Consider the following 20833-nt stretch of genomic DNA (forward strand, 5'->3'; position numbering starts at 1 on the left):
TTTTCTCACGTGCTTAGCTGTACTGAAATGAAAGATTACTGAATTAAACAATTCCTCAATCTACAGTTCAACCTCTCAAAAGGCACATTACCTCATACTCCTCCAAGTTTACTTCTTCAGGTTTTATCATTTCAATTTTGGCTTGAGCAACTTTCATTATGTTGTGACACCTTCAAATAAAAGAAATGTATTTCTAAATCAAAAGCAAACTCCATAAAGACTGAAAAACATGTGTTATATAAAACTAGACTACCCAACACATATGAAAATGAAATCCACTATCACTGAGTAATATTTTTTTGAGGAAACAACTTTCAAATACTTAAGTGAAAAATGTGTTTTTTGGACAATACCAGATAGTTACAAAATATATAAAGAAGACAGAAGCAATAATTCTAATTCAAATTTACCATGTTATATTTATTGATACATATGGCTTTTAAATTATATTCTATTAATAAAGATGGAATATGTAAAAAAAATTTAAAAATTTATAATGTATTATTAAGTAAGCTCCAGAGACATGAAATCTTATTTTCCTCCAAATGGTATTATTCATAAATAGTAAAAAGGAATCCAAAATGTGCCTATCATTTCAGGTAGGAATGGAAACATTTCAATAGATTTTATGATCAGAACCATTGCTAAAGAAATCCGCCCAAAATATATTTCGTTATCACACACATTTTACTCTGGATTTCAAGCACAAGAGAAATCAGATTTCTTAAAACAAACTATTTTTAGTTGCCAGGGCAAATAACTGCAAAAGACTGAAAAATCAACGTGAGTACTCCATAAGTATCTTCCCCAAATTCAATAGCATATACTCATTGGAACATAGTATACTGACAGTCCAGATAATGAGGGTTATAGCTTCTGAGCTCTTCACAGTTATATGTAACAAAATAAGTGATGCCAACCTTACTACTAATAAAAATATTAATAGCCAATACTCACTGAGCATTTACTGTCTACCAGATAATGCTCAAAACCATTCACCTGTATTATTTCACTTAATCCTAAATTTCACAGCAGACACATGGTGAGGCAGAAATTAAACCTGGATGCTTTGTTTTCCCTCATACTCTTCTCTACTCACATATTTTTAATTCACTATTTTTGAGACATTCATGAAAGGATAATCATTTACTTCAGAATTTAAATGTGTTTACAATGAACTCCAAGATAGTATAAATGTTTCTGTATTCTAAAATAACTTTTCAGTACTTTGGATCTTTACCTAAGGCCTAAATTGTTTTAAATAGTATTCATTCTAATTAGATTAAATTTAAATTTTTAACATTAGTAAATAGTTTTATAGGAGTTTCTAAGAGAAAACAGTTTTTGGTAAACCAAAATTAATTTAACCATTCTAAGCCTTCTCTTTATGTCAGGAGATGTTTAATTACTTTATTTGTACATATAATTACTTTTCTCCAGTGGTTCTCACACAAGGGTGATTTTGCTCCCTCAGGGGATATCTGGCAGTATTTGGAGACCGTATGGGTTGTCACCAGTTGGAGAGTACTACTGGCATTTAGTGGGTAGAGGCCAGGAATATTACTAAATATCCTACAAATTACAGGACAGCCCCCTCAAAAACAAAAAATTATTTGGCCCCAAATATCCATAGTGGAGAGGTTGAGAAATTCAAATATTAAGTCCCCAAAGGGCAGTGATAATTATATTATACTCTTCTGTGTATCTTTACATTGCCTAGCTCAGTACCTTAGTTCACAATTAAAATGTACTAAAGCGATCTAAATTATTTTTACTTCAAACTTTTAAAGGTCATGATTATAAATCTCAAATAAATTACAAAGCAATTGTTCACATTAAGTGAAGTCAAACTTTGTACTGCATTTATTGAAATATGTCTGTGTATGTGTAAAATAAACATTCAAAAATTGCACTGGGAACTATAAAAAAGACAAGGACAATTTGAGCATACGAATAAGATATTAAACATTTTCAAATTACCTTTCATCAAAACTCAAATTTCTATCTCCAAATTGTTCTAGCAATGTTTTCTCAATGATTTTCTTTGGAGCCTGATTCTGGATAAAGTAGACTACTACATGATGTAATCGATAGTCTGTTTCTGGTGGGGTATCTTCTTGGGCCAATTTAACCAACCTTGAATATTCCAACTTAATTGCCTAGAAAATACAAGACAATGTCAATCTTGGTTAATTATAATAATTAAAATCTTTCAATATTATAACTTAATTATCCTTACAGTGAAATATGCTTTTTTCCTTTTAAAATATTACAAATAAGGAGGTAGTACATCTAAGAATATTGTCCCATGTTCCATAGTTTAAATACATCTAAGCTTACCAGGTGAGTAACTTCGTAAAACTTATCAGAGCCTGGTCAAAGTCTATTCAGAGGCATAAGACAGAGATACTAGGTATATCACCTAACCTACGCTCAGTTTGATGTACCCCTCTAATGTTTCAAATTCTAGGGCTGAACTGCAGTTCCCTAGAATACCCATATCTGAAAGAAAATGGCTGGCTCTTAAATGCATAACATCACCACAATTAACTTCAATTGCAGAGCTGACAAATTAGGGATGAAAAGCAAGTTTTTTATTTACCATAAAATAAATTTTTCATTGTTTCACAAATATTTGAATTTTATCAGTGTAATGATAATTAATGCATATCACTATTACTACCTTGATACGTGAGCTTACTTTTTCTTTACAAACACCTTAGAATTCATATTATAATGGGAAACAATAAATACTAATGCATGTTCCCACACATAAGCAAATGATTTGAAAAATATCTGCTCATAAAGAAATATGTGTACAGTTATATATAAAATATTACTATAAATAAGAAGCCCATATAGTTAAACATAACACTTTAAAAATATTCATTTATATTAGACACATCTAAATTCTAACTCTGCTAACCATAAAACATTTGGGGCTATATGCAAAATATATTTTACAAAAAGTCCATTCTACTGGAAAGGGTTTTTCTCTTTTCTTTTAAATGCATGCCTTTCTTAAGCAATTCTTGGCCATCCAGAAACTACCACCTATTGGGCTGTATTTTATAGAATTGAGAAAACGTAACTGAAAAACAGTAAATGAAATATTCTAGTTATATATTCTTAGGGGAGCTAATAAGTCCTTTCTATTGATATATAGCTTAGCATTATAAATAGAGTAAGATAATTACTCTATGGCTAAAATAAATTATTCCAATTTTATTTTCAATATACATGTCATTCTAAAGTGTTACTGCTGTGGTTAAAAACAGCCATGAAAATTAACTATATTTAGTCATGTAAGACTATCATGGCTCACTTTACTGCATGTTTTGCTTATAAACTCTTTAATCTTCCCAATTTGAGATTAAAAATTTTTCCAATTTGAAACAAAGGCACATGATCATTTAATAACTGAACTATACGGAATTTGAGAATAAGTATAAAAGAAAAACAATAAATAACTGTTCTTCCTTATTATGGCCCTTAGACAATGATTGCCATAGGCTATTAGAAGGTTTTTGGATATTTAAATATTTCAGATGTCATCCTTTTGGCCGAAATTAGTATGACCAGAATAAAATAAATTTGTCTCTTAAATAATATTATAGGTTTAGACATAAGGAATTACAACACTAAATGATTATCCATTCCCCCCCGCCACCTTCAAAACACAGGTTGTGATGTTTTTTATAAATAGTAAATAGATTTCTATTAGAGCTAGAATATACATCGCCTTTAACTCTACGATTATGTTTATCTCTTGATTTTTCTCTATTTAAGATTCTCCCAATTTTAATGAGTAAATGCCAAAGTTATAATCTATAGGTGTTTTATTAAACCAGTAGAGGTAGAAAGGTACTTCTAAATATCTAGGAGCAATTTTTCAACCACAAAATACCACATTTTATCAGCATAAATTAATTTATCAACTATTTTTTTTTTTTTATGAACTTCCTTCACAAGAAGTTTTCTGACTTCTACAGTATACTGCAACCATACATATTCCTTCAGATTTTCAACAAGGTGTTCCACACTGGTATATTTAGGAGAGCTGTACACAATCTACCGTTAACATTTAACATGGTCCTACTAATCAGGCTCAGTGTTAACCTATTTAGCTTTATTTCCTGTTACTCTTCTACCCAGATCAGGTTCGACTCCCCACAAATGCACACGTCTTTGCTCCTTAAGTTCTCTACATGCATGATGTCCTTGATCATTCCCCATCTAGCCACACATGACTCATTCAATGAGACTAGTTAAAGTCTCTCTCTTTTGAAATCTTCTTCCAAACGATTTCTACTTAGACTTTTTTCTACTTTTCTAAATCATACAATAAAACATATTCTAAATTTATAACTTCTTACAGACTATTTTGATGTAAGTATATGTATACACTAGAAAATGTCAAAAATACAAACATACAGTATACTCTGGAGGCAGTAAGATCTAAGGGAAAATCAGCTGGAGTAAAATTCAGAAAGCTAGGTATATCATTTTATTTTTAAAATTGTTTATTTTAAAAACTGATAGTGTACTATGAGATGAAGAAAAACTATTTCAAATTCCAGAGGGTCAGAATCATATAGGTTATATTCTTTGAGCACAATGTAATATAAATAGGAATTAAAAATAAAGATAATTCCCAAACTAAACACTTAGGAATTTTAAAATACTGTTCTAAATTATTCTTGGACCAAAGGAATCAAAATTATATTAATACTGGGAATATGAGATCTCAAAACCTAAAGGACACAGCCAGATTGGTAAAGGAAAATTCCAGCTTAAGCAATACAGAATAGCATTTACTTCAAGAAGCTAGAAAAAGAAAATAAACCAAAATAAAGTAGAAGAAATAAAATAATGTGGCAATTAGATAAAGACCACCAAAGGCTTTTTCTTTCCAAAAAGCTGAATGGAAGACCAAAAAATGGAGAAATCAACACCAGAAATAAGGAAGGTGATAATACCAAAAATACAGGAAAAAGTTTTAAAATCTATAAAATAATAATACATAACTTTATACCAATAAACTATAACATCTTCATTAAACAGATGATCATCTAGGAAACTCTAAGTTATCAGAATTACTTTAAGAGGCAGAAAAACTGAAGAGATGCAGAAAAAATATAGATAACTGAAAAGGCTGCCTAAGATCTATGCCCAATAAAGAAATTAGGCCCATTCTGTTTCAGAGCTGTGCTGTCATGTCAGATCTTCAAAGACAAGATGATTCCTGTATCTAAACTGCTCTGAACCTGAAAAAGGGGAAAGCCTCCTTAATGATTATATAAAACTAGTATAATCTGATATCAAAAATTGACAAATATTTTTTAAAAAAGGAAGTATAGATCAATTTTGTCAGTAAACATAGATGCCAAGACCCACATCTTAGGGGAGCTTGTGTACATAAAGAATATATAGGAACAGATAGTGTTTACAATGATTAAAAAAAAAGACAGACGAATGCTAAGATCCTTACTTTGCAAGGATTAAGGAGAAATCTGTTCAGCATCTCAAATACATGCATTAAAAAATTATCTAAATTCCAATACCAGCCAGTTTAAAAGACAACTCTTAACTGTAAATTTAAGAAAGTGCTTTTAAATTTATGAGAGGATCTGTAAAAAACCAATACTACACATTCTATTTAATAATAAAACACTAGAAACATTCACATTACACTCAGGAACTAAACAAAGGAGTTTACTACCATTATTTTGTTATTTATATTCTGAAAAGGCTGGTCAACATAATAAAACCAGAAATAAGAAATAAGTATAATGGAAATTATCCCAATAATGAGATAGTTATTGGGAGGCAGTTTACTGAAATAATCAAAAGAATCAACCAAAAAATTATTAGAAAATACAAAGGGTTCAATAAAATAATGGATACAATATAAATACATAAAAGTAATTAGTTTTTCCACTACCTACCCTACCAATAATTTGGTATTAAAAGTGAGGATAAACAACTCAATTCACAGAAATAATTTTTATATATCTAAGATGAGATTAAAAAGGAAGGTATAAGACCATTATGAAGTAAAATTATAAAACCTTACTTAAGGACATAAGAGAGGACCAAAAAACTGAAGATTCATATCATGTTCCTTTCTGAGAAGACTAAAAATACTGAAAAATATAATTATCCACCTCACTGTAACTTAATATAATGCAAGTACAATCAAATTCTGAAAGGATTTAAGGAAACAAGTTGCAGTTGGTTAAAAATTATCAAAAAAGAAAAAATGAAACTTGCCAAACTTTCCATTTATGAAAGAAAAAAAATTAAGAGGTGTTTCTACTACAAAATATATTACAAATAAATGGTCCATAATGTAAATAAGTGTAATGTTCAAAAACAGAAAAATGATCAATGGAACAGAGAGACCCAAAGAGATCCATTTATAAATGGGATTTAATATACAATACAGTATTTTAAGTCAGTGTGCAAAGAATGCATTAGTCAAAGTGTTATTAGTCATGATACGTTTGGACTTTTTGGATATTTCTCTATTTGGAGAAAACTGAAATCTCATATCTGGGAATCAAACAATAAAAATCATTAAAGTAACAATTAAAGATTTGCATAATTTTAGAAGTGATCATATAGTCTCAAATCCATTAAGGAAATATTGCTATATTTTATAAGATTAAAAACATCATGTACAGTTAAGACACCAAAAACAAATTTAAAGATAAATGACAAACCACAAAATACAATTTTCAAATTATAGATGAATCAAAATTCTTAGCAGATCAGATGCTCATTTAAGTTAAAAAAAAGAAAAAAACAAAAAAAGTGTGCAAAAAATGGACAGGCAGTTAACATAAGAAATACCAACTGCCAAAAAATTTACAGAAAGATACTTAGCCTAACTAAAGATCAAAGATACATAAAATAATGGGATTACCCTTTTTATATCATTTTGTCAGCTAAGCATCAATGACAGTACATTGGAAATTCTACTACGCTATGTTCACAAGAGTTTTCAAATGATATATGTACAAGAATGTTCACAAAAATACTGGAAATGACCTAAACCAGCAACAAAAATGGTAATGATGAATTTAATAAAAGTTACAATTTGTGAGTGTTCTTTATGTGACACTGACACTTTATGTGATAGACACTGTCCAATGATGTCTACATGGATTATCTCATTTAATTCTCAAGATAACTTCTCATTTATAAATAAAAAACAATGGCCATGATAATGTCAGTAAATTGCCTAAGATCACACAATTATTAAGTGATAAAGCTAGAATTTAAACCCAGGCATCTGAACATAGAGCCTTTGCTAGTAACAGCTCGCCTGGGACAGAACTTTCTAACCTAGGCCACGAATAAGCTGTAAGAATTCTGAGATACTAATCCCATCAGCCTTTATGGTGGCCAGATCCATCACTAGATCCATCCATGTTTGTCATAACAAGGAAAAAACTGGAATGCCCTGCTCTAAAAAAATGTTTAAATAAATTTTGGTAAGCTCAACAAGAAATAAAATGTACTTATGAAAAACAATAAATCTACAAATCATGACATGAATAATCATCCACCACATTACATGAAAAAAAAAAAACTAGAAAAAGAAAAGAGCATACTTCTATTTTTATTTAAATTATAATGTATAGATGAGTACTGAATATCAGTCTCATTTATCTACCTAAGAGCATATACAAGAAATAATCAATAGAAGCTAACTGTGGAGTGAAAATTAAAAAGTGAGAGAGAAATGTTTTCATTCTATGTTTTGGTATATGTATATTTTATTAGTTTAAACATCGCTTTCTCTAAGAAGCCCTCTAGATAACAGCTCTGTTTTTCCATTATAAGGTCTCTTTCCACAAACTGCTCCTTTAACATACTAATTATGTCTCTAATTAGTGTTTGCTTCCCCCTAGAAAATAAGTTTCATTAAGGCAGGAACTCAGTCCATCATTTCCCCAGCTATATTCATTGGATTTAGTACAGTACCTTGATATAAGCAGGTAATACCTTTTGAATATGCCCATCAGCAGAATGGAAAAAAAATAGTGTAGTCATACAACAGAATACCATAAGAGAATGAACAAATTCTAACTATATCCAATAATATATATGAAGCTCCAAACATGTTCCTCAGTAAAAGCAGCCAGACACAAAAGTACCTATAGTAAAAGATTCTAGGTATATAAAGTTCAACAAGAAAACTTACATTGTTAGAAGTTCAGATAACATCTACTTTTGGATAGGGGGAAAGTGTAGTTCATAGAAAGAAGAAACAAAGGTAATTTCTGGAATACTATAATGTTCTATTTCTTGGCCTGGTTGATAGTTACATGAATATGTGCACTCTGTGATAATTCACAGAGCTGTAAACTCAAGAACTGTGTTCTTTTCAGCATGTTTTACATCTTAATAAAAATATTTTTATAACTACTGAATAAACAGAGGGGTAATGATAATAGGCATTTTTAAAGTAAAAAACAAACTAATAAAGTTATGTCAACTGGGAACAATTGTTATGAAGCAATGAAATAACCAGTAAGGAAAAAAAGTTTCATAATATAGAAGTGTTACTGCTTCATTAAAATCCTAAGGGCACTTTAATAGGTACAGACAAAAAAAAAAAAAGAAAAGTACAAAAAAGAAATTTTAATGTCTTTGAAAGTAAATGAAAAAAGTTATACTAATCTCATGATTATAATTATGATGTGACCCTCCCACTCCCACCCCTGTACATATACATACAGGCAACTAGTACTTTGAGAATATTATTCTTTTGTTTCCTTATGGCTTTTATTTTTTGCTCATCACAGTAGCCTTGTACTGACTTTCCCTGGATTTTGTTTTTACATGACAGAAACTTCTGCCTTTAAGCCACTATGATTTGGGGACTTTCTGTTAACAGTGAAAACTAATCTTAATAAATAGAGTCACAACTTGGGAAAAGGACTTAGGTAAATGTCTTTTCTCATTTGTTTTTCCAGATCTGCCTGCCTATTAACTCTTTAATATTCTGTGTACAGGGGCAGACTCCCATGTGGGAGGGCCTGTGGTTGAAATAGGAACTGTGACTGACTGGGTTGGTAACCCTTCCTAATTTAAAAGTTAATTCTTAGCAAATCCACTTACCCAGCTAGATGTAAGTTTCATTTCCCAACTTATCTTTTTATCAGTAACAAAGAGAACATTTTCATCACATGGTTTTACTACTAGCAAACATACATAACATTTTAAAAATTGTTCTGATAATAATGCATAAGGAAATCCATATACAGAAGTACTTAAACATGCAGAGTTGAAAAACTTCTCACAGCCAAAAAGCTAATATAAAATAAACCCAACAAAGTTTTTTTGGGTAATGTGACAGGATAGAAGAAAAAAAAAACAAAACTCTTTCCCTCAACTTTTAATAAACTAAGCATTAAAAAGGAAAAAAATTAAAACTATATTATATCTGATTTAGGGAACATAGGAAGACAAAAGGAATCATATGTTAGATTCTGTGCTATGTATATATTTTGTGATTTAAATACTGAACGTCGATAATGATTAGAGTCAATTGCCAAGAACATATGGAACAATCAAAAGGTCAACTGCTGTAAAAGGAACCAAAAGTCTGTCAAAAGACCTATAACCAAAAAAGGGGCTAAGCTCATATGGTTTTACGAGTGAGTTCTAGTTTACTCTTATGGAACAGTTAACTCCTATGTAAACTACACTAGAGTTAAAGAAAAACAGGAGAGCTCAAATCCATTTACTAAATGAATTTAGTAAATGAACTTAATAAGCATGACATCAAACCTGAGGAAGACAGCCCCCAAATAAAAACTTACAGCAATTTTTTTTATTAATATAGAATGCAGAAAGCCCAAATAAAATGCTACTGAGTTAAATGTAAATAGGGTACTTTTAAATTCATGAAATAAAAATTTATTAAGAAAAGTGTTTTAAGAAAATATTCCAGAAAATTTATAATACCTTAGGTTGAAGAAGACTTTTTGTATAGCAGTGAAACTCCAGAATCCAGAAAGGAGAAGAAAGACAGTATAGATATCACAGTATTTTTAAAACTTCTTTATGGAAAAAGGTACCATAAACTAAATTCAAACAGAAATGGCAGACTGGGAAAAAATATAGGACGTACATCCACAGAGAGAGTAATATGTACATCTATACCACAGAATACTAAATGCAGGTGGTGTAGATAATGTGGTAGATATATTGTCTTAACTTTAAGAATACCCACAATATATTTCTGAGTGATATAAGTTACAAAATAATATGAAGAGTAAAAGTTAAAAAATTTCTCTATATATGCATGTTTTTAAAAACAAAAGGAAAAAACCAGAAAGGTTATACAAATGTTAGAAGTGGTTACAACAGGGCAGAAGCAGACTGTTGTTATTAGTTTTACTTAAGACACCTCTATATTACTGAATGATTGCATTTGTATACGTTATTTTTGTTATTTATATGACAAATCTTCTCAAATTTTATATTATCAGCTAGAACTTTCCAAATGCTAATCATTTACCTATACCAAAAGTATACATTAATTATAAACTGATAATGTTCACCTACGTATTCCTCAATTACAGATAGATGAAAATATACACAAATATAAACTTCAGAGATTTTGTGCTGCTTCAAAATCAGAGGGTATATTTAAAAAGACAAATATATGAGATATAGAAAATACACAAAGGATAAGATGCAAAGGGCATCCCCAAAGTGATGATGAAAGGAGATCTCAAGACATCAGTTATATACCAGGAATAAAGGAAAACCAATGCAAACTCCAGCAGGTCATAAAGCTCCAGAATAGAATTCCACAAGAAAATAAAGCTGACAAAGAACAGAGCAAAAAACTAAGCAAATAAAAAACAAAACAACCAATTCCAAGGAAAACGAAAGATGAGGGAAAAGAAGTAAAAGTAATAATATGTATGACTTAGTTCAACCCTGAGTAGCACACAAGAAATAATAATACAAGCTGAGAATTCTGAATTAATCAAATGACAAGATTCTTATACACATATTGCGTGTGTGTGTGTATGTTGATGGAGGGATGAAAACTGTATGTGCTGGTGCGTGTATATGGGGCAGGAGAATAAAGAGGGCTCATCATTCACGTCCCATGGTAGGGAATTCAACAGGAAATGTGTAAACTAAGAATCACAAAATCACAAGCACTCTACATAAAGATATAGAATTAATGCCAAAAGGATTTGATGAAATAACTGAAAGCTGTTACCAGAGCTGGGGGTGGGAGGGATATGATGTGACTACTGTTGTTTGTAGTATGTACAATTAGTTGGCTCTTTAAAATATATGCAGGTATTAATTTAATAAAAGTTAAGTTTCCAGTTCAACTGGAAAATAGATAAAGATACCCAACTTGACAAAGATGACAATGGTACTATCAATGACAGATAACTCTTCCATAAGAAACAGAAGAAAACTTTTGAACACACATATTTAGTGTTTTCTAAGAAAGAAATGTAGACTGCCTGGGAATAAGGATTAATTTTTAAACATAAAAGTTGTTTTTCTTTTCTTTCTTTCTTTTTTTTTGATAAGAGTAGTTTTCAACCTCTCTCATGGGATCTTAACAGAGTGAACAACTCATCTTGGGACCAGCCTGCCAGAACTTCAACAGTTTAGCATCTAAGTCCTATATCCCAGGAAACCCTTCAGTCCCAGGCATACCAGGATGATTGGTCACTCTAATTCTAACCAGTTCAAAAGTGTTTATTGATATAAGGCTACTAATCACAAGGCCTTTGTTTATACTATATACCAAAAGAAACACTGAAAATAAGCAGTTTCTTAAAGACTGCAGTGAATGGTGATATAGAACATTAAGGGAAAATTTTAGATTTTAAATGTCAAGAAAGGGAACATGTAGCTTTGTTGAAGTGAACTATACCTCAATAAAGCTGTTTTTTTTTTTTTTTAAATAACAAACACTAAAAGGGGCCTGAATTGGCTTTGGTTAACCTAAAGAAAGTGACAAACGAAACACAGTGTTTTCATCTTTCAAATATATAAGAACAAATAATAATGTAATCAAAACATTAGATCTGGTATTAGAGGGAATAAAGATTTAGTCATGGAATAATGCATCAGCTTGATGGCCTCAAGTCTTGAAATGACAAGGATATTAAAATTAATTATGGAGAAAACAAGAAATATAAGATAATAAATGAATGAATCATTTTAGAAACAACTAAATGAAGAAATCAATTTAGTATGAAATGATAATAAAAGTAAAGAAAAATATTATAATTTTGACTAACAATATTACCAGAGGAGAAAATAAACTATTACCAGAAGTATTTACTCAGTTCCTATTTTTGCCCATCAATACCCTTTATTTGCTTCAAATACAATAAATTTCTGCTAACAAATCAGAGGTGTACTATTAGGATAGCTCAGGTAAATTGCTTTGTTTTTGTTTAATTATCTGACTTTAAAAAGAATAATCAGTCTTAGATTCATGCATAAAAGAAACCCCTAGAACATTATGTGGCCATGATTAGCCATGGATAGGAAGAGAGAAGGTATACAGGAAAACAAATTTAATTCAAGGAAATAAAACGTTTTAAGAAGTTTATTTAAAAAATAAATAAATAAAATGAAAACGTTCATTGTACCTTAAAGAACCCTGCTTCAGGGCCACACCTGTCATATACATTCCGGGATTTACCTATCGCCATGATAATACCTTGCATGTTCGGTGTCATCATGATCTGCCACAAGGGATTTAAAGTAAGAACTTTTGAATGGTTATCATAAAAAAAAAAAATCAAAAAACCAAAATAATTCCTTTACATGCAAGTTAAAAGTCCTTTGTTTTTACATGCATGTTAAAAGTCCTTTGTTTTTCACTATTTATAAATCAAACGTTGCACTTTTTTGTAGCAAATGTGATCTGATATGCATATAAGTATCTCGAAATCTTCCATACAGGGCCACAGTTAGCTGACATCGTGCCTTTGTGCGAAGTGCAAAAAGGCATACTGTCTGAACTGAAGAATTTTTTTAAAAGGCACCCCCTTCTTGACAGACAATTTAGAAAAATGTGCTGCTCTCTAAGAGAACCATTTAGAAAAAGCAACACTTTTTTTATTAAAAAAGATGCCTCTTCTTTAAGGCTCGGGGAACTGAGCATTAGCTCAATTCCAACTCCACTTCTGCCGGTTGGCCTGGCACCCCTGCCTGCACAACCATACAGTCTAAATATCTAAGCAGCAGCCCTGTACCCATATGACTTCTTTTTAAAAGTTACAAGGCACATGCACTGTTAAACTATCACTCCAACGAATTAAAAAAAAACATATACACAAAACACAAAAAAAACTCTGCCAAGAGCATAAGCACTTGCACAAAAGGTAGTGTTAAATGATTAATCACAATTCTACTTTTTTAAATGCCAGAAGGCTCACCCTAAAACAAGCACTAAGATGCTTGATCAACAAATTAACATTTTTACTAAAAACATGCCAGTTTCCATAATCTGCAAGCACCAACATGGTAACAGTTAAACAGAAAAACGTACTGCTATTAAGTACTAAATATTTAAATATTTCTTTGTCTTCATAATAGTTTATTATGTACTATGCCATTTTGTATAATGGACTTGGGCAACTGTGGACTTTCTTATCTGCTGGGGACAGGGAGGGTACTGGAACCAATCCACCACGGATACCAAAGGATGACTGTATTCTTAAATGTTTGTATTTTAAAATATCTGCAAAGTGAAACAACTCAAGACACTAAGAAGCTATCATATTAGAGCAATAAAGAGACTGCATCCATTACCTCTGATTCACTGAACCTATTACCCATAGTATTTATTTTGGAGTACACACTGACAGTTGCAATATACCTAACATTAAGTGCTTCAGAAAATCCTTCTGGCCAGTTCCTGACTCACAAACCTGCTTCTTATTCTCTTTACGGCCCATGCTTTCTTACAGTAATAGTAAGTAATACAGTAATAGCACAGTAATAGTAATGTCTTTATGACACGTCTGATTTTGCTGATTAACTCATATAAGAGTTTAATCATAACCTTGAAGTAAGTCTGAAAAAAACATTACTTGGAAAAAACTATTCAATATACATTCAATTCTCATCCATGCCAGTAAAAACTAACAAATGATAGAATCCAGGGTCTGTCTTTTCTGTTGTTACTATTCAGAAACAGCTTTACTGGCCCCCTCTCAAATACAGAAAAGATCAAAACTGAACAGTGTAAAGAAAAACGTGGTAAAGGGGAAAAAATATCTGATGGGATCAGGACAACAGCAATTTTCATCTGGATTCCCAAGAACCATATCATGGGAAACAAAAATGCCTCCATACTGTTAGAAAACTAAGTAGATGAGAATTAACAGTGGGGCAGTAAGAAGAGATAAGATGGAGGTGCCCAGTGTATACAACACTGGTAGGCATTCGACTATGTTGATGAATCATTCAATTCAGTCACACAGAGGGTGCAGAAGAAAAAAGAACAAAACAGTTATCTATACACTAATCTGTATCTAATCTATATCTAATCAGATTGTAGGATCTTCTGGTAGGAAATAGTGGCAAAGTATTATAATCCATAATTCAAGGAAAGTAGGAAAGGAAAATATTTTTAAGTGCTCAAAATTTCTGCTATTTAAACAAACCTTATCAAAACCTATCAACCCTAGAGTAAACAAATCCTATGTCTGCACAAAAGAATTAACTCTAGCAACATAAAATTATTCTTTTGACAAATCCATAAGCTTTCTACTTAAATCTTCATTTGAAATTCGAAGTACTGTCAGCAATTGGTAAGGTAATTTCAGACTGTGGGTGGCAAAGCTGTATGTTATGCAGCAACAGACAATGTAAGGGTGCAGGCATGCCCAAAGTGCTCGCATTAAATAGCAAAAAACAAGTGGAAACAGTGCAGAGGGCTATAATAAAGGTACCTCGTCATCATAACCCCCCTCCTTTGACTCAATCATAAATTTCCCTACATGAGGAATCGCCACCTCTACAACTTGCTGGTTAGAAGGTGGTTGGCTTGTGGTATTTTCAGGTTTCTGCAGAAGAAAATCATTAGTGTGAACATTAGAAAAGAGCACAATGGAAGCACTCAGTTTAAATGCATAGACTCTTGATCCTTTTAAAAATACCTGCATTTTTTTAGCATGAAATGAAAACATCTAAAACTGAACACTAAAGCAAATGCATTAATCAGGTAATAATACAAGATTTCCAGCTTTCACTTTGCATCTCAAACACTAAATTAAATTTTAATTTTCTTTCCCACAAAGCATCTTCAAATTCTTAAAAATAGTTAATACTGAAGTTGTATTTCCTACTGCTGTCTCTACAGGTGAAAGTTTTATTTACTTTTTTATTTTTTAATATTATTTTTTTTCCTGTACGCGGGCCTCTCACTTTTGTGGCCTCTCCCGTTGTGGAGCACAGGCTCCGGACGCGCAGCTCAGCGGCCATGGCTCACGGGCCCAGCCGCTCCGCGGCATGTGGGATCTTCCCGGACCGGGACATGAACCCGTGTCCCCTGCATTGGCAGGTGGACTCTCAACCACTGCGCCACCAGGGAAGCCCTTATTTACTTTTTTAAATTCTAATAACTCCACAAAGCCTTTCTAGAGATCTCCATCAAAATAAGATATGACCTCCTCTGAATCCAGGAGAGTCTGTAAGTTTTCTTTCTTATGATTTTACCTTTCTATCCTTTCTAATAATCGATTGTATAGCTACTTAATATCCACACTCTACTGTGTTTAAACCCACTCGGTCGCAGCCTATGAGACCTAGTACAATATATTTACATCATGAGTGTCCAGTGAATTCTTGTTTTGGGGAAAGCTGCTAGAAAGTGATATCCATTTTTAAAAACTCAGATTCTTCTTCTTTTCTTTGTTAACAAATTCTAAGAATTTCACTAACCCAAACTAATGGAGTGGAAGCCAGTGTGAAATCCAGAAAGTCCACTCAAAGACACTAATATGGGGCTTCCCTGGTGGCGCAGTGGTTGAGAGTCCGCCCGCCGATGCAGGGCACACGGGTTCATGCCCTGGTCTGGGAAGATCCCACATGCCACGGAGCGGCTGGGCCTGTGAGCCATGGCCTCTGAGCCTGCGTGTCTGGAGCCTGTGCTCCTCAACGGGAGGGGCCACAACAGTGAGAGGCCTGCGTACCGCAAAAAAAAGACACTAATATGGTTCATTCAAAACACTGTTCAGATTTCACAAGGATCTTACTTTACTGAATGGATTTATAACTAGCATATTCACTATTCACCTACAAACAAATTTCAGAAGTACTTAAGGTGCCTGAAAGCAGCTTGCTTAAGTAATTTCAAATTGCACCATAGGGCTTCCCTGGTGGCACAGTGGTTGAGAGTCCGCCTGCCGATGCAGGGGACGCGGGTTCGTGCCCCGGTCTGGGAGGATCCCACGTGCCGCGGAGCGGCTGGGCCCGTGAGCCACGGCCGCTGAGCCTGCGCGTCCGGAGCCTGTGCTCCGCAACGGAAGAGGCCACAACAGTGAGAGGCCCGCGTACCGCAAAAAAAAAAAAAAAAAAAAAAAAAAAAAAAAAAAAAATTGCACCATAAAAATTTCCCTAAGCAAAGATGAACTTTACTTTTGACATCAAATAAACAGAAAATTTTAATAAAAACAGAGTGGTTTTACTGCAGTTTAAAATACAGGTAAATTTTAGTGATGTGAAGATTTTCTGAATATTCTGAAGTACATATGCAGAAGAAGTTTAACTGAACAATAAAACAAGAATAATGGCCAAGACCGGCATTGCTTCCTTTAAAAGAAATGTTATTTTTAACCATAACATTTTCAGAAAAGCTTTCCTCGTTCTGCTTGAGTCCTCAATTTTTCAATAGGAACCAACCAACCTGCATGTTTGTCATGATCTTGAGAGCTAATATTCAGCTAACCCAAAACCTGACACATTAATTGTTGTTCTATAAATGATAGGTATTACAAATATTATACTATTATGCTTCTTGAAATTGCTTATACCGGAATAATCCTAACCCAATATTACTACTTACAGAGATAAGCTTGGTCTATGACATTTAATTAAGGATTTTTAATCCTTCCAGCATTTGAGAGAGGAAGAATTGTCCTACGTCTCCATTCACAAGAGTGAAATATAAGCAGGTAAACTAAGAAATTTGTCTTAACTTTTGGTGAAAAATTTCTCATAAGCAAACGAACCCAAAACAATACTATATTAAGAAGAAAAAATACAAATTTAAGGCAAGTAGCAACCAGAAAATGTATTCCTTAGAATACTTATCCTTAAAAAATGACATGTTTCCTTTGAAAAATAACTGCACTTAGGAAAAATAAATGTTCTATAATCCTTTCCAGTTGCCACAGAAGAGTTTCAACAGAAATAACACTAATTAATTATTTGGGTGAAAGTTGAAAAAGGGAAGAAATTTTGGGCGTATGTAGTTATTTTGTGTCCATCAAGTTTAGATATCCTAAAGTACCATAAAAAATTTTCATATAAAGAATTTTAGGGTTCACTGAAGTACATTTATCTTTTCCTTTTACTGTCAGGTCCCATATGAACACCTTAACAAAGGCTGAACTTGAAAGAGATTAAAGATAAGTTCCTCAGTTAATAAGTTGTAAAAATAATTAGAACACAAAGATTTTTATTAATTGCCTGAATCTATTAAATACATGATTTTTTAAAAAAGTGGTCCCATAAAAGGGTGATTAGAAAGCTATATATCTTCAACCCCTTTGGCTCCCTTAATATGCTCATACCATTTTAACCTACTAACTTATGGGGAATCTAGTCTAAAGAAATAACCAGAAATATGGAAAAAGTTTCATTTTTAACAGCCTATTTATAATAATGTAAAAGTAGAAATCAATATATAAGGGGGAATGAGTAAGTAAGAATTTAATCACTTAATGGAATACTATTCAACCATTAAATGTTTTTTAGTTTGTAACATGGGGAAACGGTTATGTTCAGTGATTAAAAGAAGAAAAGTTAAGATATAAAATTTTATATACAGTAGTAACTCAATTACAAAAATAAATCCCAAATCTGTATATAAGAATGAAAGAAAACATACCAACTTATTAAGTGATTAACTTTGGGTAGTGGAAATATGCATGATTCTTTCTTAGAGTCTACTTTTTTGAATTTTTAAATTTTCTAAAATATTTCACTTAAAATGAAAGACATTCTTCTAAAAAGCAAGCTGTCTAAACATCTGGAGAGTATCTCTCTATGGTTTCTGTGATTCTAAGCTTTCCAGGAAATTCTTCTTCTACTAAGGTTGGAACTTTATTGTGTATTTGTGAAATGTTTAGGATTTAAGTAACAGAAGGAAATAAAGAGAGACTTAGGGCCTACACTACATGCTAGGCACTTAAAAAAATGATCTTAATTCATCCGACAATCACCTCCATTCTATATAAAAGAAAACTAAGGTTTAGAAAAATTAAGCAACTTATTCAAGTTTGCATAGCTAGCAAGAAGTAAAATTAATATTCAAAAACCCAGGACTATTTAATCCCCAAATCTAAAGACTCTGAAATTTAGTTTCTAATGTATACCTTTAAATGAGAAAACCCAGTAGGTGGTTACCATGATCCTAAGCAACTGACCATGAGACCAGGAACCACTGGTCAGACAGTCATGATTAATATATTCTCAGATATGCTGCAGAATTTATACAGACAATGTGGCCAACTATTGGTGCTACTCCAGAAGATATGCCAGATAGAAAAATATTTATGCTAGCTATCATATTCCCTCAATGCCATCTTTTTTCAAGTAAAGGTGAAGCAGCAGATTGCTAGCGTATAAGATGATATCCATATGAATAAACTAATCAATCAAAATTTAAGTGCTGATTTCTACAAATTTAAATTACACGATTAGCCGAACTAAAAAAAAAAAAAAAATCATGATTCTACATTAAGCTAATTAATGCTTCCAGCTTTCTGATACCAGTTAAAAGAATGATACTTATTAACCATAATGTAGGCTCTAACAAATAAAAATCTTAATTAGCAAAAGCCCTGGCAAATTATTTTTTTTATATCAGGCAAAAATGTTTCTCCCTTGTTACCTACTCCTGTGTTTTTTCTCCCTCCCTAGGGTTTCTTCTACCATCCCCCAAGAAGTAGAAATCCCAGATCTATTAAAAGAAGCATTTTTCAGGAAGTGCTTTAGAGTTAGCAGTTCCTCATCTCAAGTTTTTTAGTCTCCAGGGACATTTGCAAAATTCGAAATGATCAAAAAAAAATCTATATTAATACGTTTTTTAATGGTAAGATGATATATAATCAAACTTTTTCAAAAAGGAAATTAAATTAAAAAATAATTTCTGATTACTTTGTTCATCAAAACATAATTAACAGAATATTAATTGAACATTTTGGTTAATCAAGATCTTATCATATTAAAGACATCACTGTAATTAGCAGGCTATTGTTGAGATTAAGTTCACTCAGTGGAAAATTATGTGTTGAAAAATTACATGCCCTGTTCGCTTTAGCACTCTAGGAGTGGAATCTTCAAATCCTAAAATTAGCTATCACGAAACTTGTATTAGAGTTGCTTGTGCTCACTAATAAAATAAAAAATAAATGACTATAGCAACTGAATAGTTTTGTAGTATGAAACTCTTGAAACAACATCTCTCAGAATATCATATTCATTGAAACGTAATGCAATACCAATGTGCTCAACTTACTGTTATAAAAAGACACACTTGAATACTTGAAAATTAACAATAAAGGAGGCTTATAATGACAATTTTATACAGGACACGAAATATGCATAAAGTGTTTTATAATATCATATTTATTCTACTAATAATACTCTAACCTAGACTATCTAGTATTTTGTTAAACACAGTCCATGAAACAATGAAATTTATACCTTATATTACCAACTATTCCAATGTAGTAAGACTAAAGATGGGAGGAGGGGTTGAAAGAAAAGAAAAATAATGCTAAATTTTGTACTTCTCTTTTTTAAGTTCCAAATCAAATGACTAGTTTAGTCTATGATTATAATTTTTCATAATTCTCTAACAGGAAGATAGAAACTTTTTTTTTAAAAAGAAGCATTTTAAAAATTACAGCTGAGGAAATTACAGCCTGGCAGTTAGGTGACACCTACAATCATTCATCATGTTCAAGCGAAGCCGTCCTTTGGCCTGGTCTCTCCTGACTCCCAGACAGGTCATTCTCCTTATACTGCTAGGAAACCTCGTGAACATTGATGGGTATGTTCAGAGAGCTAAAAGAAAAATTCTTACCGACTGTAAAACTGTTTCAGGACTTTTATCTTCATGCTCATGTGATGCCTTGGTAATTATTCGAATAGTTTCTTCTTTCAAGTGCTTTGAGAAATCACTTCTTGATGGCTGCTCTAGATATTCTGGTTCTCCTGCTTGTGCTTCATGAGAAAAGAATCAATTGTATATCTAATATAAATCAGTGAGTCTATACTAAGATATATCTGTAATTTATTTCTCATTTGAAGTTATACAATAATTAATTTTACTTTACTTACTCAATTTAAAGTAATACATGCTTCAGTATACAGCACTTCCCCCAGAATTTACCAAAAGAAAGAATCAGATCTCAGAGTAGTCAAATAATTACTGAAGAAAGCACTCATTATAGTTTATGCTAAGAAATTCATAGTAAATTTCTTTGTCATGATAAGTATCAAAGTCTAACTTTGGAAAATCATGAGCATTCTACCAAAAAAAAAAAGAAAAAAAAAAGAGGTGGGGGGGTGGTTTGTACAA

General features: G+C 32.0%; 1 protein-coding gene across 5 annotated transcripts in view; it reads right to left on the reverse strand.

Annotated features, from left to right (window-relative positions):
* The window catches only part of USP25 (ubiquitin specific peptidase 25), a 138845-nt gene that overhangs the window by 13199 nt on the left and 104813 nt on the right, over positions 1–20833 (reverse strand). For 4 of the 5 annotated variants that reach the window (XM_070045422.1, XM_030877759.3, XM_030877761.2 and 1 more), the window contains 3 exons: positions 20336–20475; positions 1981–2159; positions 92–170 (listed from right to left, as the gene is read on the reverse strand). In XM_070045422.1, coding sequence (XP_069901523.1) covers positions 92–170; positions 1981–2159; positions 20336–20475 — 398 coding nt within the window. Of the gene's footprint in view, positions 1–91; positions 171–1980; positions 2160–12659; positions 12756–14972; positions 15087–20335; positions 20476–20833 lie in introns of all 5 variants that reach the window. The other variant, XM_030877762.3, reaches the window with a different exon arrangement.

The sequence above is a fragment of the Globicephala melas genome, chromosome 4 (genome assembly GCF_963455315.2).
Source record: "Globicephala melas chromosome 4, mGloMel1.2, whole genome shotgun sequence".
Lineage (NCBI taxonomy): Eukaryota > Metazoa > Chordata > Mammalia > Artiodactyla > Delphinidae > Globicephala > Globicephala melas.